We start from the raw sequence: 25267 nt of genomic DNA, 5'->3' as shown, positions 1-25267 counted from the left end.
TTGGCCATCTGTGTGTCTTGTTTGGAGAAATGCCTATTTAGGTCTTCTGCCCATTTTTGGATTGGGTTGTTTGTTTTTTTAGTATTGAGCTGCATGAGCTGTTTATATTTTTTGGAGATTAATCTTTTGTCCATTGATTCATTTGCAAATATTTTCTCCCATTCTGAGGGTTGTCTTTTTGTCTTGTTTATGGTTTCCTTTGCTGTGCAAAAGCTTTGAAGTTTCATTAGGTCCCATTTGTTTATTTATCTTTTTCTTTCCACTACTCTAGGAGATGGGTCAAAAAAGATCTTGCTGTGTTTTATATCAAAGAGTGTTCTTCCTATGTTTACCTCTAAGAGTTTTATAGTGCCGGTCTTACATTTAGTCCTTTAATCCATTTTGAGTTTATTTTTGCATATGGTGTTAGGGAGTGTTCTAATTTCATTCTTTTACATGTACCTGTCCAGTTTTCCCAGCACCAGTTATTGAAGAGGCTGTCTTTTCTCCATTGTATATCCTTGCCTCCTTTGTCATAGATTACTTGACCATAGGTGTGTGGGTTTATCTCTGGGCTTTCTATCCTGTTCCATTGATCTATGTTTCTATCTTTGTGCCAGTACCATATTGTCTTGATTACTGTACCTTTGTAGTATAGTCTGAAGTCAGGGAGTCCGATTCCTCCAGCTCTGTTTTTTTTTCTCAAGATTGTTTTGGCTATTTGGGGTCTTTTGTGCCTCCATACAAATTTTAAGATCTTTTGTTCTAGTTCTGTAAAAAATGCCATTGGTAATTTGATAGGGATTGCACTGAATCTGTAGATTGCTTTGGGTAGTATAGTCATTTTCACAATATTGATTCTTCCAATCCGAGAACATGGTATATCTCTCCATCTGTTTGTGTCATCTTTGATTTCTTTCATCAGTGTCTTATAGTTTTCTGAGTACAGGTCTTTTACCTCCTTAGGTAGGTTTATTCCTAGGTATTCTATTCTTTTTGTTGTAATGGTGAATGGGATTGTTTCCTTAATTTCTCTTTCTGATCTTTCATTGTTAGTGTATAGGAATGCAAGGTATTTCTGTGCATTAATTTTGTATCCTGCTCTATACCAAATTCATTGATTAGCTCTAGTAGTTTTCTGGTAGCATCTTTAGGATTATCTGTGTATAGTATCACGTAATCATCAAACAGTGACAGTTTTACTTCTTCTTTTCCAATTTGTATTCCTTTTATTTCTTTTTCTTCTCTGATTGCTGTGACTAGGACTTCCAAAACTATGTTGAATAATAGTGGCGAGAGTGGACATCCTTGTCTTGTTCCTGATCTTAGAGGAAATGCTTTCAGTTTTTCACCATTGAGAATGATATTGGCTGTGGGTTTGTCGTATATGGCCTTTATTATGTTGAGGTATATTCCCTCTATGCCCTCTTTCTGGAGAGTTTTTTCCTAAATGGGTGTTGAATTTTGTCAAAAGATTTTCTGCATCTATTGAGATGACCATATCGTTTTTATTCTTCAATTTGTTAATATGGTGTATCACATTGATAGATTTGTATATATTGAAGAATCCTTGCATCCCTGGGATAAATCCCACTTGATCATGGTGTATGATCCTTTTAATGTGTTGTTGGATTCTGTTTGCTAGTATTTTGTTGAGGATTTCTGCATCTATATTCATCAGTGATATTGGTCAGTCATTTTCTTTTTTTGTAGTATCTCTTTCTGGTTTTGGTATCAGGGTGATGGTGGCCTTGTAGAATGAGTTTGGGAGTGTTCCTTCCTCTGCATTTTTTTGAAAGATTTTGAGAAGGATGGCTGTTAGCTCTTCTCTAAATGTTTGATAGAATTCACCTGTGAAGCCATCTGGTCCTGGACTTTTGTTTGTTGGAAGATTTTTTTTTAAATTATTTATTTATTTATTTATGGCTGTGTTGGGTCTTCGTTTCTGTGCGAGGGCTTTCTCTAGTTGCGGCGAGCGGGGGCCACTCTTCATCGCGGTGCGCGGGCCTCTCACTATCGCGGCCTCTCTTGTCGCGGAGCACAGGCTCCAGACGCGCAGGCTCAGTAGTTGTGGCTCACGGACCTAGTCGCTCCGCGGCATGTGGGATCTTCCCAGACCAGGGCTCGAACCCGTGTCCCCTGCATTAGCAGGCAGATTCTCAACCATTGCACCACCAGGGAAGACCTGTTGGAAGATTTTAAATCACAGTTTCAATTTCATTACTTGTGATTGGTCTACTCATAGTTTCTATTTCTTCCTCGTTAAGTCTTGGAAGGTTGTACTTTTCTAAGAATTTATCCATTTCTTCCAGGTTGTCCATTTTATTGGCATAGAGTTGCTTATAGTAGTCTCTTATGATGCTCTGTATTTCTGTGGTGTCCGTGATAACTTCTTTTTCATTTCTGACTTTATTGGTTTGAGTCCTCTTCCTCTTTTTCTTAATGAGTCTAGCTAAAGGTTTATCAATTTTGTTTATCTTCTCAAAGAACCAGCTTGTAGTTTTTTTGATCCCTGCTATTGTTTTCTTTGTTTCTATTTCATTTATTTCTGCTCTGATCTTGATGATTTCTTTCCTTCTGCTAACTTTGGGTTTTGTTTGTTCTTCTTCCTCTAGTTACTTTAGGTGCAAGGTTAGATTGCTTATTTGAGATTTTTCTTGTTTCTTGAGGTAGGCTTGTATTGCTATAAACTTCCCTCTTAGAACTGCTTTTGCTGCATCCCATAGGTTTTGGATCATCGTGTTTTCATTGTCATTTGTCTCTAGGTATTTTTTGATTTCCTCTTTGATTTCTTCAGTGATCTCTTGGTTATTTAGTAACGTATTGTTTAGCCTCCATGTGTTTGTGGGTTTTACGTGTTTTTCCCTGTAATTGATTTCTAATCTCATAGCGTTGTGGTCAGAAAAGATGCTTGATATGATTTCAATTTTCTTAAATTTACTGAGGCTTGATTTGTGACCCAAGATGTGATCTATCCTGGAGAATGTTCTGTGCACACGTGAGAAGGAAGTGTAATCTGCTGCTTTTGGATGGAATGTCCTATAAACATCAATTAAATCTATCTGGTCTATTGTGTCATTTAAAGGTTGTGTTCCCTGTTTAATTTTCTGTCTGGTTGATCTGTCCGTTAGTGTAAGTGAGGTGTTAAAGTCCCCTGCTATTATTGTGTTACTGTCAATTTCCTCTTTTATAGCTGTTAGCATTTGCCTTATGTATTGAGGTGCTCTTATGTTGGGTGCACAGATATTTATAATTGTTATATCTTCTTCTTGGATTGATCCCTTGATCATTATGTAGTGTCCTTCCTTGTCTCTTGTAACATTCTTTATTTTAAAGTCTATTTTATCTGATATGAGTATTGCTACTCCAGCTTTCTTTTGATTTCCTTTGCATGGAATATCTTTTTCCATCCCCTCACTTTTAGTCTGTATGTGTCCCTAGGTCTGAAGTGGGTCTCTTGTAGACAGCATATATATGGGTCTTGTTTTTGTATACATTCAGCGAGCCTGTGTCTTTTGGTTGGACCATTTAATCCATTCACATTTAAGGTGATTTTCGATTTGTATGTTCCTATTACTATTTTCTTAATTGTTTTGTGTTTGTTTTTGTAGGTCCTTTTCTTCTCTTGTGTTTCCCACTTAGAGAAGTTCCTTTAGCATTTGTTGTAGAGCTGGTTTGGTGGAGCTGAATTCTCTTAGCTTTTGCTTATCTGTAAAGCTTTCAATTTCTCTGTTCAATCTGAATGAGATCCTTGACAGGTAGAATAATCTTGCTTGTAGGTTCTTTCCTTTCAGCACTTTAAATATATTGTGCCACTCCCTTCTGTCTTGTAGAAATTCTGCTGAGAAATCAGCTGATAACCTTATGGGAGTTCCCTTTTATGTTATTTGTCATTTTTCCCTTGTTGCTTTTAATAATTTTTCTTTGTCTTTAATTTTTGTCAATTTGATTACTATGTGTCTCAGCGTGTTTCTCCTTGGGTTTATCCTGCCTGGGACTCTTTGCGCTTCCTGGACTTGGGTGGCTATTTCCTTTCCCATGTCAGGGAATTTTTAAATATAATCTCTTCAAATATTTTCTCAGGTCCTTTCTCTCTCTCTTCTCCTTCTGGGACCCCTATAATGCAAATGTTGGTGCGTTTAATGCTCTCCCAGAGGTCTCTTAGGCTGTCTTCATTTCTTTTCATTCTTTTTTCTTTATTCTGTTCCATGGCAGTGAATTCCACCATTCTGTCTTCCAGGTCACTTATCCATTCTTCTGCCTCAGTTATTCTGCTATTGATTCCTTCTAGTGTATTTTTCATTTCAGTTATTGTATTGTTCATCTCTGTTTGTTTGTTCTTTAATTCTTCTAGGTGTTTGTTCTTTAATTCTCCTAGATTTTTGTTAAACATTTCTTGCATCTTCTCGATCTTTGCCTCCATTCTTTTTCTGAGGTCCTGGATCATCTTCACTATCATTATTCTGAATTCTTTTTCTGGAAAGTTGCCTATTTCCACTTTGTTTAGTTGTTTTTCTGGGGTTTTATCTTGTTCCTTCATCTGGTACATAGTCCTCTGCCCTTTTATTTCCTCTATCTTTCTGTGAATATGGTTTTCCTTCCACAGGCTGAGGAATTGTAGTTTTTCTTGCTTCTGCTCTCTGCCCTCTGGTGGATGAGGCTATCTAAGAGGCTTGTGCAAGCTTCCTGATATATATGACATCTTCTTCAGCCAATCATCTGTTGATGGGCCCTTGTGTTGTTCCCATGTATTGGCTATTGTAAATAGTGCTGCTATATCTTTTCAAATTAGAGTTTTCATCTGTTTGTATATATACCTGGGAGTGGGATTGCTGGATCATATGGCAACTGTATTTTTAGTGTTTTAAGGAACCTACTATACTATTTTCCATTGTGGCTGTACCAATTTACATTCCCACCAACAGTGTGGGTAGGTTCCCTTTTCTCCACACCCTCTATGGCATTTATTATTTTTAGACCTTTTTTTTTTTTAAATTTTTTAATTTTATTTAGTTATTTATTTTTGGCTTTGTTGGGTCTTTGTTTCTGTGCGAGGGCTTCCTCTAGTTGCGGCAAGCGGGGGCCACTCTTCATCGCGGTGCGCGGGCCTCTCACCATCGCGGCCTCTCTTGTTGTGGAGAACAGGCTCCAGACGCGCAGGCTCAGTAGTTGTGGCTCACGGGCCTAGTTGCTCCGCGGCATGTGGGATCTTCCCAGACCAGGACTCGAACCCGTGTCCCCTGCATTGGCAGGCAGACTCTCAACCACTGCGCCACCAGGGAAGCCCTATTTTTAGACTTTTTGATGACAGCCATTCTGACAGGTATGAGGTGATATCTCATTGTGGTTTTGATTTGCATTTCTCTAATAATTAGAGGTGTTGAGCATCTCTTCATGTGCCTGTTGGCCACCTGTATGTCTTCCTTGGAGAAATACCTATTTAGGTCTTCTGCCCATTTTTTGATTGGGTCATTTGTCTTTTTCAATGTTGAGTTATATGTAGTGTTTGTATATTTTGCATATTATCCCTTCGTCAGTCACATCGTTTGCAAACATTGTTTCCCAGTCCATAGGTTGTCTTTTCATTTTGTTTGTGATTTCCTTTCCTATGCAAAAGCTTTTAAGTTTGATTATGTCCCATTTGTTTATTTTTGTTTTTATTGCTTTTGCCTTGGGAGACTGATTGAAGAATATATTGCTATGATTTATGTCAAAGAATGTTATGCCTATGTTCTGCTCTAGGAGTATTACGGTTTCAGGTCTTACATTTAGGTCTTTAAACCAGTTTGAGTTTATTTTAGTATATGGTGCAAGGGAGTGTTCTAATTTCATTGATTGGCATGTAGCTGTCCAACTTTTCCTACAACACTTGTTGAAGAGATGGTCTTTTCTCCATTGTATCGTCTTGCCTCCTTTACCATAGATTAATTGACCATAGGTGCATGGGTTTATTTCTGGACTCTCTATTCTATTCCATTGATCTACATGTCTAGGGAAGGATTATGCCTCCAGCTTTGTTCTTTTTCCTCAGGATTGCTTTGGCAATTCTGAGCCTTTTGTGGTTCCATATAAATTTTAGGATTATTTCTTCTAGTTCTGTGAAAAATGTCATGAGTATTTTGATAGGGATTGCATTAAATCTGTGGACTGCTTTGGGTAGTATGGCCATTTTAACAATATTAATTCTTCCAATCCAAGAGCATGGGATATCTTTCCATTTCTCTGAATCATCTTCAATTTTCTTTATCAATGTTTCATAGTTGTCAGCATATAGGTCTTTCATCTCCTAGGTTAAGTTTATTCCTAGGTATTTTTTTGATGTGACTTTAAATGGGATTTTTTTTAACTTTCTCTTTCTGATATTTCATTATTAGCGTAAAGAAATGTAACAAATTTCTGCATTTTAATCTTGTATCCTGCTACCTTGTTGAATTCATTTACTAGTTCTAATACTTTTTGCATGGATACTTTAGGGTTCTCTATATAGAGTATCATGTCATCTACAAATAGTGACAATTACCTCTTCCCTTCCAATTTGGATACCTTTTATTTCTTTTTCTTGTCTGATTGCTGTGGCTAGGGCTTCTAATACTGTGTTGGAAAGAACTGGTGAGTGTGGGCATCCTTGACTTGTTCCTGAATTTAGCAGTAAGGCTTTCAGCTTTTCACCACTGAGTATTATGTTGGCTATGAGTTTGTCATAAATGGCTTTTATTATATTGAGATATGTTCCCTCTATGCCCACTTAGGTGAGAGTTTTTATCATGAGTATATGTTAAATTTTGTCAAAGGCTTTTTCTGCATCTATTGAGATGATCATGTGATTTTGTCTTTCCTTCTGTTAATATGTGTTGTATCACATTGATTCATTTGCATATGTTGAACCACCCTTGTGACCCTGGAATGACTCTGACTTGATCATGGTGTGTGATCCTTTTTTGTATTGTTGGATTTTGTTTGCTAATATTTTGTTAAGAATTTTTGCATCTATATTCATCAAAGATATTGGCCTGCAATTTTCTTTTTTATAGTATCTTTGTCTGGTTTTGGTATCAGGGTGATGGTGGCTTCGTAGAAGGAATTTGGGACTGTTTCCTCTTCTTCAGTCTTTTGGAATAGTTTGAGAAGGATAGGTATAAGTTCTTCTTTGTATGTTTTGTAGAATTCTCCAGTGAAGCCATTCGGTCCTGAAGTTTTGTTTGCAGGGAGTTTTTTCTCTTTTTTTTTTTGTTGTTGTTAATTACAGATTCTATTTCACCTCTAGTGATCAGTCTGTTCAAATTATCTGTTTCTTCTTGACTCAGTTTTAGCAGGCTGTGTGTTTCTAGAAACTTGTCCGTTTCTTCTAGGTTGCCCAATTTGTTGGCATATAACTGCTCATAGTATTATCCTTTGATTTTTTTGTATTTCTGTGGTATCAGTTGTTATTCCTCCTCTTTCATTTCTTATTTTGTTTATTTGGGTCCTCACCCTTGGTGAGCCTGGCTAGAGGTTTGTCGATTTTATTTACCTTTTCAAAAACGAGCTCTTAGTTTTATTGATCTTTTCTATTGTTTTTTAATCTCTATTTATTTTCTCTCTGATATTTTTATTTCCTTCCTTCTGCTGACTTTGGGTTTTGTTTGTTCTTCTATTTCTAATTCTTTTAGGTGGTAGTTTAGGTTGTTTATTTGAGATTTTTCTTGTTTCTTTTTTCTGTGTGTGAAATAGGGAGCATTTTCTTTTTTTTTTAAATTTTATTTATTTATTTTATTTATGGCTGTGTTGGGTCTTCTTTTCTGTGCGAGGGCTTTCTCTAGTTGTGGCAAGCGGGGGGCCACTCTTCATCGTGGTGCACGGGCCTCTCACTATAGCGGCCTCTCTTGTTGCGGAGCACAGGCTCCAGACGCGCAGGCTCAGTAATTGTGGCTCACAGGCCCAGTTGCTTCACGGCATGTGGGATCTTCCCAGACCAGGGCTCGAACCCGTGTCCCCTGCATTGGCAGGCAGATTCTCAACCACTGCGCCACCAGGGAAGCCCCTTTTCTTGTTTCTTGAGGAAGACCTGTATCACTATGAACCTCCCTCTTAGAACTGCTTTTGCTGCATCCCATAGATCTGGTAAGATTGTGTTTTCATTTTCATTTGTCATGAGGTATTTTCTCATTTCTTCTTTGATTTCACTATTGACCCCTTTTTTTTTTAGTAGCATGTTGTTTAGTCTCCATGTGTTCATTCTTTTCCTGTTTTTCTTTCTGTGGTTGATTTCTAGTTTCATACAACTGCAGTCAGAAAAAAATGCTTGAAACAATTTCTATCCTTTAAATTTGTTGAGACTTGTTTTGTGATCTAGTATGTGATCTATCCTAGAGAATGTTCCATGCACACTTGAAAAGAACGTGTATTCTGTTTTGTTTTGTTTTTGGGGGGGGAGGATGTAGTGTCCTATAGATATCAATTTCATGTAACTTGTCTATTGTGTCATTTAGGACCTCTGTTTTCTTTTTTTCATTTATTTATTTATTTACTTATGGCTGCATTGGGTCTTCATTGCTGTGCACTGGCTTTCTCTAGTTGCAGCGAGTGGGGGCTACTCTTCATTGTGGTGCATGGGCTTCTCATTGCAGTGGCTTCTCTTGTTGTGGAGCATGGGTTCTAGGCACGCGGGTTGCAGTAGTTGCAGCACACAGGCTCAGTAGTTGTGGCGTGCAGGCTCAGTATTTGTGGTGCACGGGCTTAGTTGCTCTGCGGCATTTGGGAGCTTCCCGGACCATGGCTCGAACCCATATCCCCTGCATTGGCAGGTGGATTCTTAACACTGTGCCACCAGGGAAGTCCAGGACCTCTGTTGCCTATTGAATTTCTCTCTGAATGATTTGTTCATTGATGTCAGTGGGGTATTAAAGTCTCCTACTATTGTTCTGTTATTGTCAATTTCTCCCTTTACGTTTGTTGGTATTTGTTTTATAGATTTAGGTGCACCTATATTGAGTGCATATATGTTAACAACTGTAATATTCTCTACTTATATTGATCCCTTTATCATTATATAATGCCCTTCTTTGTCTTTCTTTATGGCCTTTGTTTTAAAGTCTATTTTGTCTGATATGAGTATTGCTACTCCTGCTTTCTTATCATTTCTATTTGCATGAAAAATCTTCTTCCATCCCCTCACTTTCAGTTTGTGTGTGTCTTTCAGACTGAAGTGAGTCTCTTGTAGGCAGTATATTGTAGGTTCTTGGTTTTTTTTTTTAAAATCCAATCTGCCATCCTATGTCTTTTGATTGGAGCATTTAGTTCATTGACATTTAAATTAATTATTGATAGGTATGTTCTTATTGCCATTTCAATCCTTGTTTTATAGTTCTTCTTTGCTCATTTCTCCTTTTTGTTTTTCCTTTTGTGGTTTTATGGGTTTCTTTTGTAGTATGCTTGAGTTCCTTTATTTTTGGTTTTTGTGAATCTATTGCATATTTTTGATTTGTGGTTACCATGGAGTTCAAGTATGTTGTGACCCATAACTATATCTACTTGCTTTAAACTGATAGCCTTTTGAGTTCAAACACATTCTAAAAGATCTTTACTTTTATACTCCCCTTCCCCACACTTTGTGATTTTGGTGCCATATTTTATATCTTCATGCTTATCCTTTCACTGTTAATTGTAGTTATAATTGCTTTTATGCCTTATTTTTATTGTATTTTAATCTATGCACTGGCTTATTTAAGTGATCCTCAATCCTCTTATATACGTGTCTTTCCTATTATGATTTTCCCTTTCCTATAGATTCTTGCTTGTCTTCTATTTTGCGAAGACCCTTCAACATTTCTGTTACGGTAGGTTTAGTATTGCTGAATTCTTTTAGTTATTTTCTTGTCTGAGAAATTCTTTATCTCTCTTTCTATTCTAAACAATAATCTTTTGGGGTAGAGTATGTTAGGTTGCAGGTTTTCCGTTTTCAGGACTTTGAATATATCATGTTACTCCCTGCAATAGGCTTTTATTATTGCTTTATAGACTTTTGAAGTGCATTTATTTACCAGTGTCAGAGTGGGAAAAAATGAAAAGGGAATGACTTTCTCTTTTGATTTTTATAAGCCATTCTAGAAACGATTAAAGTGAGGCATACAGGTATATAAACATTTCCTTTGTCCCAGAAAACATCATTGAGCAGCAATAACAAAAATATCTTACCTGGATTTTCAACAAAATTAAGATATTTGCAGTAGTCATTATCTGTGGTTATAGTTGCTGGAGAAAAGGAACAGATTGTAAATTTTTCTAACTTGAATTTTGAAAAGTAAATTAAAAATGTCTTTTATATCTATAACTTTATGTGATCATGACATCATATTTTAAACCCTAATGAAAGGTTTGGATTTTCAGAATAGGGAGAATTTCTGAGAACAAGCACACCAAAACTTGCCAGCATGCAAGAGCCACTCCAGATTTGCAGACAAACCAGCCAAGCAACCACAGGCTTCTTCTCTTGCATTCACATCAGGAAAGCCAAATCAGAACAATTATTTTTCAAAACAATTTGTCTCAGTACACTCTTTTTATTCTAAAACCAATATCTATTCTTAAGATAAAACATATGTATAGATTCTGTCTCTTTTGGTTATGTATACAAAACTCTTTCTTTTCTCACTACCTATTTTTAGAAACTATTAATTTGAATTATTGAGTTCTTTGTTTTTTAAGAAAAACATTTCATCTTAACGATCTAGCTTTAGAAAGCAAAATTCTTTACTTAAGCTATTTTAGGATTTATCTGATCTATTAAAAGGAAAAAGAGCTCTGAAGATAATCTCATCTAGTTTCTTTTTCTTTTTTTTGCAAAGTAAAAAAGATCAGATCATTGTATTCTTTCTCACAGCGTTTTTTTCTACGCAGTTATTTTTTCTTATCTATTTGCCAGTGAGCTTACTAACATTTTAGATAATTGCATTTTCTAAGATTAATATTCAACATGTGGCTATAATTCATTCAACTCTTAGCAATCTGAGGTTCTACCTGGCTGAAGTAAATTTTAAATTCCTAAATTAGTTCCGGGTTTTTTTAAATAGCATTTCATCCTTTACTTAAGGTATTTTTCTATTTGTAATTAGTAGTAAATTGTAATCCTAAAAGGAATCTGAAAAGTAAGACAATTTTAAGTTCATGGGTGTAGCATTATCCCATAGACTGAATTGTGTCCCCCTCCCCCAGAATTTATCTGTTGAAGTCCTAATCCTCTATGTGACTGTATTTGGAGATAAAGCCTTTAAAGAGGTAACTAAGGTTAAATAGGTCATAAGGGTAAGATTCAAATCCAACATGATATCATTATAAGAAGAGGAGGAAACGCCAGGGATGCACCAACACAGAAAAAAGACCATATGAACATACAGTGAGAAGACAGCTATCTGAAAGCCAAGGAGAGAGGCTTAGGAGAAACCAAACCTGTGGATACCTTGATCTTGGACTTCCATCTCCTAACTGTGAGAAAATAAATTTCATTTGTTTAAGCCACCCAAGTTTGTGGTATTTTCTTATGGCAACCCTAGCAAACTATACAACATCTGAGGCATTTAAATCACCAAGTATTTTTAAGCCACAGATAAATGCCTACAAATGATAATTAAAAAAAAAAAAAAAACACAGGAATCTTCCAAACAGTGTAACAGAAAAATAATAAACTGGTTCTATACACAATAGCAAATAGAATGACCATGTTTTAAGGACTACATCATGGACTTCCCTAGTGGCACAGTAGCTAAGAATCCACCTGCCAGTGCAGGGGATATGGGTTCGAGCCATGGTCCAGTAAGATCCCACATGCCACGGAGCAACTAAGCCCACGAGTCACAACTACTGAGCCCGCACACCACAACTACTGAAGCCTGTGCGCCCAGAGCCTGTGCTCCACAACAAGAGAAGCCACCACAATGAGAAGCCCACGCGCCGCAACGAAGGGTAGCCCCTGCTTGCCGCAACTAGAGAAAGCCTGTGCACAGCAACGAAGACCCAATGCAACCAAAAGTAAATAAATAAATTTATTTATTAAAAAAAAAATGACTACATCATGGTTGAATTGATTGCTCCAAAACTGAGCCACATTCAGAGTTACCAACTTAATCACCATATATGTATTGGGACTCAGCCCAGAAAAGATACAGGGAAATCATACTTCCTCTGTGCACCACTACTACCTCTCTTATTGTCCTGATTGGACTTCCTGCTTCAAAGGAGACATTCAGGGCACCTGTTCTATTTCTACTTAGATTCCCAAACTAGAGGACATATAAAAACCCTCAAGCAATATTTTAAGAGTTGCTTTGCTAAAGTTACTGAATCCAAAATCTGACAAGGCCATGACCCTGTCTCAATTACATTCACTCTCCTTGAGTTTCTTTTGACCTTTTTGACAATTATAATTCATTTAGCATATATGCTGACCTTGGATAAAGTTGCTGAAGATATGCACCAATTTCAACCACATTCATTTCTAATCCATTATTTTTTTCCCCACCAATCTATGAATAATTCAGAATAACTGAAATCCTCAAGGAATATATTTTGAGTATAACCCTACTTTTAAAAATTTGTACCTTGCTTCAATTTGTCCCCATAATTTCATGATATCAGGAAGCTAAATGCAAATGCATTTTGGCTCTTAACTTTCACTTTTTAAAATTATATGCATGGGGTATTTCAACACATGAAAAAAATAATCCAACAGCTCGTATTCTTTCCTATCTTCTCATTCACATGTTATTCCAGTCACTTTATCAAAGATCCTACACCACACTGTGAACCAAGTGTCTGCTTGCTCTCCCCCACCTTTCCCACTGCTGCCTCACCTCAGGTGGTCTCTCATCCCCTCCTGCATTTGTCCATGCTATAGCAGCTTCTCTGTTGTCACATAACTCCTAACCACCACCTCCACAGTGAGGTTTGGTTCACTTCACTACTGGTGGCCTTGTGAATTCTAGGATCACCATCCTCCCTCTCTACACCCTGTTGTTCCAGTTACATTGGCCCCATGGAGAGGTGAGGTGGTAAGGCTGCTCTTCTGTTTACTGCCTTGTCTCTTAATTCCCTCCCCACTGTCCCCAAAGCACCACTAACATAAGGCTGCAGAATGGGTACTATGCTTTTCTGAAAAATTGTGGGAAAGACAGAGTGTATTACAATATAGGAAAAAACATAGAACTGGATGCTATATGAACAGAAATAAAGGTCCCCTTGGACCAGCACCTTAGTTCCTAGACTTGTTTCCACTACCCTCCTTCATAGTTCACTCTTACCCTCCTTTTCCCTTCACAGTGTGGTGCTAACCCTACTTTAGAAATATTCTAGTCCCTAACACAGGAGTAACATACTACTCATAATCTCTGTGCCTTGTATCTCACCTCCACCTAGAGCAATTCATCTGAAGCTGGACGTTTCCCCAAATCTGCATTGTTATATCTAGGATAATAGTCCTTGGGAATCTTCAGCAGAATTTTGGGACTCAAAGCATACACCTTTTCATGAAACCTTTGCTATTTTAGAGGACAGTTATGCCTCCTCACTCCTCCTATGGAAATCTAGTAGAAAACACACATGCACACACATACCCATTCATGTGCACACATAGGTGCACCACATGTGTGCAAAGAGCATATGCACACACGGTCACACACATGCATATATATTCACATACATGTGTGTATGTACCATACCTTTCCCAAAAAACAGAACAACCAATCTCTTATCAATATTCTTAAGTCAGGAACCTGTAGAACACTTAAGAAGATTTTATTTGTGTGTGTGTGTGTGTGTGTGTGTGTGTGTGTGTTTGGTTTGTTTTTGTTTTTTTTTAATTAATTAATTTATTTATTTTTGGCTGTGTTGGGTCTTTGTTGCTGTGCGCAGGCTTTCTCTAGTTGCGGTGAGCAGGGTCTACTCTTCGTTGCAGTGCACGGGTTTCTCATTGCAGTGGCTTCTCTTGTTTCAGAGTACGGGCTCTAGGCACACCGGCTTCAGTAGTTGTGGCTCATGGGCTTCAGTAGTTGTGGCTCGTGGGCTCTAGAGTACAGGCTCAGTAGTTGTGGTGCACGGGCTTAGTTGCTGCGCAGCATGTGGGATCTTCCCAGACCAGGGCTCGAACCCGTGTCCCCCGCATTGGCAGGCGGATTCTTATGCACTGCACCACCAGGGAAGCTCTATGTGTGTGTGTTTATAAGAAGCTTTTAAATTTAGCTTTTCTTTACTTTTCACCAGATCAAATTCTCATACTGGGCTTTCTCCCTAATTAATCTCTGAAAGAGGAGGAAGAAGAGCAGAAAGCTTTTTAATTTCTCTATACAGATCAACCTGAGGCCAGGGATAAGATTTACATTTTCATTTATGCCACCAACAGATAGAATTTTAAAATCCACTTTTTCTAAGAAGGAAATCTATATAATTATGTGTATGTATATTATAATACACATATGGTAAAGTGAATACATCATAAGTGTATAGTTCACTAAATTTTTACATATCTAAACCCTGCTGTGGCCCCTACCCACATCAAAATATAGAATATTATCATCACCCAGAAGTTTTGCTTGTACTCTTCCCAGTCAACACCAGCAATTCCTTTACTCCCCAGAGGTTTGACTTCTAAAAGTATGGATTAAATTTGCATCTTCTTGAACTTTACATAAAGGGAATCATATAGTATGTGCTTTTTGTGCCTGGCTTAACTTAATCAAAAATTTTGTGATTCATTCATATTGTGGCTATATTAGTAGTTCATTCTTTTTTTATTGCTGTACAGTATTCTATTGTATGTATACACTACAATTTGTTCATCCATTCTCCTATTTATAGACTTTTAGGCAATTTACAATTTGGAGCTATTATAACTAAAGCTACTATGACATTCTTGTACACATTTTATTGAACATACGCACTAATTTCTATGCCCAGGTTTCAAATTTGGTTTAATCAATTTGCACTCTCACCAGCAATGTACAAAAGTCCAGCTGCTCTATATTCCTGCTAACACTCAATATTTTCAGTCTTTTTATCTTGAGTCCATTCTACCAAGACTTGTGATAAGTTTTAAGAAACTAAATGTTGTTGTGATATTCTTAAAAGCAACTTTTTTTTTTTAAAGCAAGGAACGTGACTTTTTTTTTTTTTAAATGGGAATTATTTATTTATTTATTTATTTATTTATTTATTTATTTATTTATTTATGGCTGTGTTGGGTCTTCGTTTCTGTGTGAGGGCTTTCTCTAGTTGCGGCAAGTGGGGGCCACTCTTCATCGTGGTGCGCGGGCCTCTCACTATCGCGGCCTCTCTTGTTGCGGAGCACAGGCTCCAGACGCGCAGGCTCAGTAATTGTGGCTCACGGGCCTAGTTGCTCCGCGGCATGTGGGATCTTCCCAGACCAGGGCTCGAACCCGTGTTCCCTGCATTGGCAGGCAGATTCTCAACCACTGCACCACCAGGGAAGCCCAGCAACTTTTATTTTTATGGGTAAAAACCAAAAAAACAATAATTTCTAATGTCTTTCAGATTGTATCATGATATATTCTGTGGGGTCACTCAAGAAATTATTATATATAATTTTGCCTTATCAGGGATTAGATAAAATGATACTGGATCATAAATTTCAGGTAGATCAAAGTTTACCAGCATCAACTGGTCATGTGACAAAAACATTCAGCCTGTACCAGCACATACATGAAGCACACTTATAGCAATAATCTGTGGTAGACTGAAATATTGGAAGATTGTGAGTAGACTAACAAAGTTACTAAAGTCATAAAAGATTATCAATGGTAATCTATTATGACTAGGACTGGTAGGAGTTATGTTTTAGATTAATTACAAAAATGGCCATAATTATTTCCCTCTCTATCCCTTTGCAATGAATCTTTGCAGCTCCTCCTTTTAAGAATAGGAGTCAATTTTCCCTCTCCTTGAGTTTTGGCTGGTTTTATGACTTGTTTTTGGTCAATAAAACCTGGTGAATTGACCCTGTACCAATTCCAAGTCTAGGCCTCAGGAGGCCTTGTTGGCTTATACTGGCTCTTGTAGAACCCTGCACATCCACAATGTGAACGAGCCCAGGCTAGACCTATATGGTGCAGTGACAGATCATCTCAGGTGACGCCATTCTAGATCCAGCCAGCCATCATCTGAGAGAAGAATTATTCAGCTGGGCCTAGCCCAAATTGTTACCACATAGAATAATGAGTTAAATAAATGGCTGTTGTTTTAAGCCTCTAAGTTTTGAGATGGTTCGTTAGGCAGCAAAACCTAAGAAATACAAGAAGTATATCTCAAGTACTTGATGGAGAAGGAATTCTTAATTATTATTAGGAGAAATTCACATTTAAATTGCTTCTGAGTCCTGCCAACAGCTGCTGCTGATAGTGGTAGTCAACATTCACTGAATGGTATGTTAAGTACTTACATGTGATATCTCATTTATTCTCACCACAAATCTACTAGGTACCTAATCAATTACAGTTGAGGAAACTGATGTTTGCCTCACATAGTTTACTCCAAAGCTGACGCTCTCAACCACTGCATCACCAGCTAAGAGCGAGAAGCTTACACTGACCCAATACTACCTTTCCTGCTCATCTCAATTTACAGGTAGTAAATTGATAGCCAAGAAAAGCTATGATTTGCCCAAAGCAGCTCCTTCTAACTCCCAGTCTAATATAGTCTTCTGTTAAAATTCTTTGTAGTCTATAAATTATATTAATGCTTATGATAAAAAATTGTGTTAGTTTGTAAAAGAAAATATGTAGGCTAAATATTCTAGAAAAATTCTCTTTCAACAACCTAGAAGGGATAATAAAATTTCTTCACTGTATGGAAACCTTATAAAATGTAATTTTAATAGTACAGTTTTGGAAGGAGTGCATTAGATGTACCTGGTTTATTCACATTGTATAAATAACATTTTAGGTACCAGGGAGAAAATGAGAAAATGGGACTGTATTTTTGTAAATATTTCTCGCAATTGTGTTGTAATTTTTTTTGGCTTTACAAAGTTATATTTTAGGTTTTTAATTTGGGGTCTGGGAGTGAGCAGAGAGAAGGCAGACAGTAGATCTTTTTTCAGTTTTGGAAATCCTCTGGGATTTCAAAAGAGGATCGAAATCTGCCTCAAGGGCCTCACAAACATGATTTGCTTTTTGAACTAATAAAACACCAAATTAATTTAGCTACATGTAAATTTGCCAAGCAGAAGTTAGCACTTCATAATTTATCTCCATCTTGAGCTGACAGAACCCCTATTGGAAAGAGTTCCCTCAGGCTCATAAATCCAAAGCCATAAAATGCTTTTTAAAATAACACCAATGCTTCCCATCCCAAATTCTTTATTATCGCAAATCACTAACAAGATCATTTGAAAACCAGAATAAATTCTATTGACTGAATGCGCTCAGATGTTGTGACAAAAACAGAGGAAAGTAACCATTATTGAGTGCCTGTGCAATAAAACTTTGTCTCATTTAGTTCTTGTGGCACTATGAGAGGTATTATTATACCCTTTTCAGGTACAGAAATCAAAGCTCAGAGAAATTAAATAAGTCGCCCAATGCCATAATGCTGGTAATGAGAAGAACCCAGATTCAAATTCAGGTCTATCTAATTCTAGAGCCCATGTTCTTTCCGTCATGCTACATAACTTCATTAAATCTGCATTAAACAAACTAATTACTAAATGGATATGGATCAGTTATACAGTATTTCTCACTCATGTAAATCTGCAAAATAATGTCAACATGTGTTTTTAACTGGAAAATGAGGAGGGGGGGCGTACCTTTCTATAGAAAGTATTTTAATGTCAGTAACCTTTCTCCTTCACAGGCAATAATCCTTATAGCAAACTAAATATTATATTAGTGAGATTGAAACTATTTTTTCCTCTAAAATAGTCTAGGAAAAAAATCTATTTTTTATCTCAATTTTCTTGTCCTTTTTCATAAATAGTAATAGTTTTGAGGGTGTTCAATACCTTAGAACTTAGGAATTTAGATCATTAGAAAATGTACAGCAAAGTTTTTTCTATGCAGAAATTATAACTATCTGTATAAAAGAAGACATGATTTATCTGCCTCCCTGCAAAGAGGAAGTGGGAGGGCATGAAGAAATGATCTCAGGTGAGGTGGGGTAGAATGATGAAGAGAAGTGTCTTTGCCTTTAGAGGCCCTGCATATTATGCAAACTTGTTTCTCATTCCAAGTAGACACCTGAATACTAGTTCCTCCCTCCCTCCCTTCCATCCTTCAACAACCACTTGTTAAGTATATCTAGGTACCAAGCACTGTTTGTGTTGGAAACAAAGATTAAGAGATTAAGTCTCTGTTCCCTAGGGAATCAAAATTTTAATGGGGAAGACAATCATGCAAACAAATAATTACAGCTCTGAGTTAGATGTTAGACATATGAACTAAGTATGGGAATACAGAGGAAGTCTTTCCTTCAGCTGGGAGGTATCAGGAAAGGTATCCTCAAGGAAGTGGCATTTGCAGGAAATCCTAACATATGAATTAAAATTTTCTAGGCAGAGAAGACATGGTAGGAAAGAGCCAGTCTAAGTTCAAAAGAGGGTGGCTAGAAGGGTCTAAAGGTAGGTGTTTACTGACCTTTACCCTCAAGAATAAAAGACGAAAAGTGGAGTCCAGTGAGGCTTTTCATAAATCAAAATTTAGTAAATCTGTCAATTTTATTCAGTGTTCCTAAAATTTCTAAAATTTCTTCTTAATGCAGAGAAGCATGATAAGGATGGGGTTGGGGATGAGTTATAACCTAAAATAACTTTCAGGGAACACAATATATCTAAAGTGTCATAAATTTTATATTAGAGCTGGGGTCAGCAAACTATGGCCCATAGGCCAAATTCTGTACTCTGCCATCTATTTTTATAAATAAAGTTTTATCAGAACACAGGTACACCACTCATTTACATATTGAGTAGAGCTGCTTTTGTACTACAACTGCAGAATAACTAGCTGCAACAGAAATTGTCTGCCCACAAAAATCTAACATTTACTATATGAGCCTTTAAGAAACTTTGTACTAGAGCTATATATCAACATGAGTAAGTATCAGAAAAATAATACTGAGTTTAAAAAGTAAGTTTGTGTTATAAAGAATCATGTTATACAAAGCTTAAAAAGACCCCAAATTTACTACTGTTTAGAGATACATGTATTAAAAGTATAAAGACAGGCATGACAATAATAAATAAGACAATGTTTATCTCTTTGGAAAAGGGAAAGAGGAATGTAAACAGAGAGGGGTTTTAACAATTTGAAATGTTTTATTTCTAAAGCAAGGTGGTGAATACAAGTGTCTATTACATTATTCTCTATACCTTTTTTTGTATGACTGATGCATTTCATAACTTGAAAACTCTCGGTTGTACAAAAAAAAAAAAAAGGAAAACTTAGATGGAGGAGTTATGTTGCAGATTCTACTGCCCCCAGATGGCTGCAACATCTTCTATCCCATATACTCTTACAATGTGGCTTTGACACCACTCCCATCTAGAGGCGGGGTCTCTACCCCCTCCCCCTGAAACTGAGTGGGCTTTTGTGAATGTTTTGGTCAAAAGAATATGGTAAAAGTGACACTATGTGACTTTCAAACTAGGCCATAACAAGTGATACAGCTTACACTTTGCTCACTGGAATTCTCACTGTTAAAATCTTCAACTACCATGTAAGCAGCCTGACTGCTTTGAGGCAGCCATGCTGTGAGAAAGTCCAATCCAGCCCAGAGAGAGAGACCACATGGAGAAGTCCTGAGACTTCTTACGGAGAGATGCCTAGCTAGTTCCCTACTGTTCTAGTCCCCATTCTTCCAGTTCTAACTGCATCTGACTGCAGCAGCATGACATATTCTGATCCAGAACTCCAGCTTTCCAACTAAGCCATTTCAGAATTCCTGTCCCACAGAAACTGAGAAACAGTAAAATGACTGCTATTTTAAACCTCTAAAATTTGTTTTGCAGAGCAAGTTGTAAATGGAAGTTGAACACTAAATTGACCCCATCATCAGGAAGTTAAACTCTAACAGCCTTCAGTGGAGAAATCTGAGCAAAATTGATCCAAAAACCCTCAGAAAGGTTGAACAATAAGAAGGACCAATCTCAGAAGGCATGTGACTGAAAACAGGAATAAACTGCAGGTGTTTAATGAGAATCCCAGATCTCCAGTCCTATTTGAACCATCAGGTATTCCACAGAACCAGAGCACTCACTGCAAGAAGGATGAGGATTATTCTCTGGACAAAGTGGATGGGGAGGCCTCCAGAGAAACAAAAGACGGATAGCTGAAAGGTAAAGAACACTGGCTAAGGAGGAAGGACATGAGAAATTTAAGCTCTAACCCTGTCACTCATTGATTACATGTCCTTGTCCAAATCATTTTCTCCTTTGTTAAAGAGCTTAGACAGGAATGATCTATGAAGTAGATTTCCACAATAAAAATCTGTGATTCAATTAAAAAGAGAACACCCTTTAAAATATGGCTAGTTTAAGTAATGAATCACGATATGAAGTGCTTTTTAGTCAATGGAAATTCTAGTTCACTTCTTGTAACATGTAGTTCTTTTAGAAATAGCATTAGAAACTATAATAGAAAACCTCCAGTTAAGGTACTTCTAATGTTTTGTTTTTCCCCACAAGGGACCAATCAAAAGAGTGTGGGCCTGTGGAAAACTGTATGGAGGTTTCTCAAAAAACTAAAAATACAACTATCATATGACCCAGCCATTCCACTCCTGGGTATTAAAAAAACCCCACTAATTCAAAAAGATACATGCACCCCAACAATGTTCATAGCAACATTATTTACAATTGCCAAGATATGGAAGCAATCTAAATGTCCATCAACAGATAAATGGATAAAGAAGATGTGAGATATAAATACACACACACACACACATATGCACACAGTGGAATATTACTCAGCCATAAAAAAGAATGAAATTTTGCCATTTGCAACAACATGGAGGAACTTGGAGGGTATTATGCTAAGTGAAATAAGTCAGACAGAGAAAGACAAATACTGTATGATATCACTTATATGTGGAATCTAAAAAATAAAACAAACTAGTGAATATAACAAAAAAGTAACAGACTCACAGATATAGAGAACAAACTAGTGGTTACCACTGGGGAGAGGGTAGGGAGGAGGGGCAAAATAGGGGTAGGGGATTAAGAGGTACAAACTACTATGTATAAAATAAATAAGCTACAAGATTATATTGTACAGCACAGGGAATATAGCCAACAGTTTATAATAACTATGAATGGAATAGAACCTTTAAAAATTGTGAATCACTATATTGTATACCTGAAACTTATATAATATTGTACATCAACTATACTTCAATTAAAAGAAAAAAGGGGGAAAAAAAGAGGCTGTGAGCCAAGGTATAGGGAACTGAAGGAATATGTATGAATCTAAGACTGTAAAAATGTTACAGTCCCTAGACCCAAAGAAATAAAAGAAGGGGGCTTCCCTGGTGGTGCAGTGGTTGAGAATCTGCCTGCCAGTGCAGGGGACACAGGTTCAAGCCCTGGTCTGGGAAGATCCCACTTACTGCGGAGCAACTAAGCCCATGTGCCACAACTACTGAGCCTGTGCTCTAGAGCCCGCGAGCTACAACTACTGAGCCCACATGCTGCAACTACTGAAGCCCGTATGCCTAGAGCCCGTGCTCTGCAACAAGAGAAGCCAACGCAATGAGAAGCCCACACACCGCAACGAAGAGTAGCCCCCAGTCGCTGCAACTAGAGAAAGCCCGCGTGCAGCAACGAAGACCCAACACAGCCAAAAGTAAATTTAAAAAATAATAAAATAAAAGAAGGGAGAGGTTACCAGAACATGGAAAAGTGAGTCATGCAGAGCAGGTCACTTTTGGAGGAGTAGTGACTTCCCAGGAAGGCGAGGTGACCTTTCAGGAAGAAAGCCAGGGGAATAAATATACTGACCTCCCTCTCTTCCCATCCTGCAGTTTCCTGTCTGTGCTTCCTCCCCACTGGCCAAACTCAGTTGGAAGCCTGAGAGCACTGACCCCATTGATGTACTCTCTGCCCTTGAACTCCAGGACAGCCAGCCGGTAGAGAGTGGCCCTGGAGGAGCAAAAGGAAGGTAATCATCAAAGATGTGCGGATGAAAAGGTGGTAATCAGAACTTTAGAGACCAGATTGAAATTCACTTTACATATATATGTGTGTGTGTGTTGACTTTGAGAAAATGAGATATTCTGAGGGGTGATAAGATTCTAGAATATTTAGTTCTACGATCAATCTTTTATCTTTCTGTTTTGCCTCTTTTAACTTGAACGAATACTGAATCATGACAGATGGCATAAACTTTAGTATTTGCTTCTCATCCATGTAAATAATTCCTCTTTTCTTTCCTTGCTCACATCCAAGTTGTTTCAGCTACACATCTGGTAATAAGGCATGGTATGTCAGAACTCTCTGATATTATGGTTTTTGTCAGAGAACGTCTATCTTGTTTTTAAAACCGGGCAGCTTCCTAAGCAGACAACAGCATTGCAGGGGAAGAGAAAACCTTAGTTACAACATGCACTATGTGGAGAAACACAGAAGGATGTATTTTGTTACATATAAAAGCACTCTTTGCAGTTATTTATAGCCTAAGTAACATACTATTCACAAAAGCTCATGTTTCCAGATGTAATTAATTTGGTCTGCACAGGACAAATGTATCTTTTCTGAGTCTCACAGCTCTAAGCCCTGTTCTGTCAATCATTTGGGATCTACACTGACTAGATTAACAGAAATCCTATACTGTCCCAGTAGATACCCAATGTTGACAGTAGTTTCCCTCCATCCTCCCCCCCCCCCCCACCAAGGGTTCTCCATGGAAGACCCACCACATTAAGAAGGACAAATTGTCTTATGGGAATGAGTACAGGAGATCTTGACTAGTTCCTCTTTCAGAACTTTTCTACTTCCCTGCAAAACTTTAGACCGCATTTCCAACTGTCACTTAGATATCTCCATGTAGGTATATTTTGGATGCATTTCAAATGCTACACAGTGCAAAGGGAACTCACTGAATTTTCCCAGTTTGCTTCCTCTTCTAGTTAAGAGCATCACCATCTACCAAAACCATCATTTAAGTCTCCCAAACTGGAAACTTGGGAATTATTCTTAGCATTCCATTTTCCTCATTACTCATATCCACACATTCTACAAGTCTGATAGGCTTGATTTTCTAGAATACTCTAGAAGCTACCCTTTCTTCTCTCACCCATTGCCACAAATTTCACCAAAACTGACACAATTGCCTCTTCAATAAGCTTTCTGACAGCATCTCCCCCTCCTCTCCTTGTCCCTTAGTTTTTCCCTAAGGCATCCTTCCACATTCCTTCTTCTGTCTTTCCAAAGGCATATTTAATCACAACAGTGGACTCCTTTAAAAACCTTAGTTTCTCCCTGGGGCCCACAAAATCTACTGCTTTGAATGCTAATATTCACACTGTGTTCTTTTCCATTTAGTCAACCTTTCTCTTATATGCAATCTCTTCTGACCTGTAAAAATGCATACCTCCTGTCTTTGCTTAAGCACTCTCTCCTCTTTGGGCATTCTGTACTTAACTAAATCCTCTCCATAATAATAGCACAAAAATAATTTATTGTGTACCAGCAAGGGATAGGCACTATGCTAAACTCTCTACACTCATTAGATGTTATAAGCACCATTTTACATTGAGGAAATTGAAGTAAATAATTCGTCCAAGATCACATTTTAAGAAAACAGCAAAACTGGGTTTACAATTCAGGTCTATCTCAATCCGCGAACTGAACACTTAAATGCTGCCTTCATTACAATATACCATTTAACTCAGGTCAAGTTGTACCCCTATCTTTAAGCTCACAGATCATTCTAGTCCCCCTTCACTCATCTCTAATTGTTGTTTTAACCAACAACAGACTATTTAGTACTAAATTATTCTTCAATATTTTCATTTTTTCTAAATCTTATCTGAATTGGATTGTAAATTCTTTGTGAGCGGAGAATTAAAAAAAAAAAATCTTAACATGCCTCCGCAATGGCATAGCATATCCTATAATAGCAAATAGCTATCTCTTATTGGGGCAGGTTATAAGCATGTTTAATATTTACACATGTAATGAATACTCAGTATTTGCTTTACTTAAATCAGGAGCAGACAAGATGAATTATATTTAGAGGATACAGTGAATGTAAAATTTTCAACAAGAGCAGAAACCGAAGTGTGTATCTGTATTCCATTTTTTTCTGTCCCTCCCATGTTGGGCCATCTTTTTTTATCATACTACTGGACTTCTCCGTACTTGCAGTTATCTTAAGTGGTTATTACAAAAATGCTGCTCTACCTTTAAGGTAATAATTTCCACCAGCCTGAATAGTCACGTTATGGATTTTGGCCAATATTAAGTCAAAATCTTATATATATAATTTTTTCTACCTTCATATGCTCTCTCCCTTCTTATTTGAAATAAGCCCACTGTTCGGTGTGTTAGGTAACCCTGCTTTGGGCCTGTTTCGGAGAATTTATTCCTGGTAGGCTCTCTGGAATTCCTTCTTCGGGGGTGTGTAATTTTGCATCTTTTAAAAGCATTTTCCATGACCCCGCAATCCCTTAGGCCAAATGCTCACTAACCCGGAAGGTCCACAAACGGAAACCGCGAGAGGCCCTCCGGGCGACGGCACCAACGCCTCCGTGGCCCGAGGTCCGGTTGCGAGCTCAGCGGGCCCGTAGAGGGCGATCCCAGCCGGCCCCGCAGCCTGCAGGCCTAGGGCCGCCACCTCGGCCCAGCGGCGGGAAACCCCAGGAAGCTGGTTTCCGCGCGAAGGCAGCATTCGGGCGGGCGGGAAACGAGTTCGCGAAACAGAAGGATCCCCAAGGCCTTTCCTGGGTGGCCGGCCCCACCAGGCCGCGTGGCTGGCGGTGTCTGGCTGAGCGCGGTGAAGCGGGTTCATTTCCTTACACGCTTTTCACAAATCTAGGCCGCGCCCGCGCGCACGCACACCGCTTTTCATGATCATACAAGTGCACGTCAGAGTTTCTCATCTTTGGTGTGTTTTTGAGACCACAGAACCGAATCGGCTAAGCCTGAGGAGTCGCTCGCGCTCTGGGTCGCGAAACCGAGACCAAGGGTGCAACCCATGTGGGCGGCCTTCTAACCGCCAGACACCCGAAGACTAGAGGGCGTGTCCAGGGCCCAGGTGCACGCTGAGGCGCAAGTAACGGCTCTCGGCGGCCCCGCCCCTCCGCCCCGCCCTCCCCGCAC

General features: G+C 38.1%; 1 protein-coding gene across 1 annotated transcript; it reads right to left on the bottom strand.

Moving 5' to 3' along the window:
- Nucleotides 1–20650: 20650 nt before the first annotated feature.
- Nucleotides 20651–25211, bottom strand: LOC309634403 (uncharacterized protein). The gene is made up of 2 exons (XM_082404457.1): nucleotides 24637–25211; nucleotides 20651–22087 (listed from the first exon to the last, which is right to left on the bottom strand). Exons 1-2 carry the CDS (start codon nucleotides 24954–24956, stop codon nucleotides 21913–21915), a joined length of 495 nt encoding a protein of 164 aa, XP_082260583.1. The 5' UTR covers nucleotides 24957–25211; the 3' UTR covers nucleotides 20651–21912.
- Nucleotides 25212–25267: the final 56 nt, after the last annotated feature.

This window comes from Balaenoptera borealis (assembly GCF_965194805.1).
Source record: "Balaenoptera borealis genome assembly, chromosome: 8".
In the NCBI taxonomy this organism is placed as follows: domain Eukaryota; kingdom Metazoa; phylum Chordata; class Mammalia; order Artiodactyla; family Balaenopteridae; genus Balaenoptera; species Balaenoptera borealis.
This window is presented reverse-complemented; position numbering and strand designations above follow the sequence as displayed.

What these genes read in the sequence shown, in the direction of transcription:
- LOC309634403 (XM_082404457.1), bottom strand. Translation starts at nt 24,956, where the DNA reads ATGAACCCGCTTCACCGCGCTCAGCCAGACACCGCCAGCCACGCGGCC. An exon ending in TCCGTTTGTGGACCTTCCGG is followed by an intron (nt 22,088 to 24,636) that starts GTTAGTGAGCAT and finishes TTGCTCCTCCAG; the next exon opens with GGCCACTCTCTACCGGCTGG.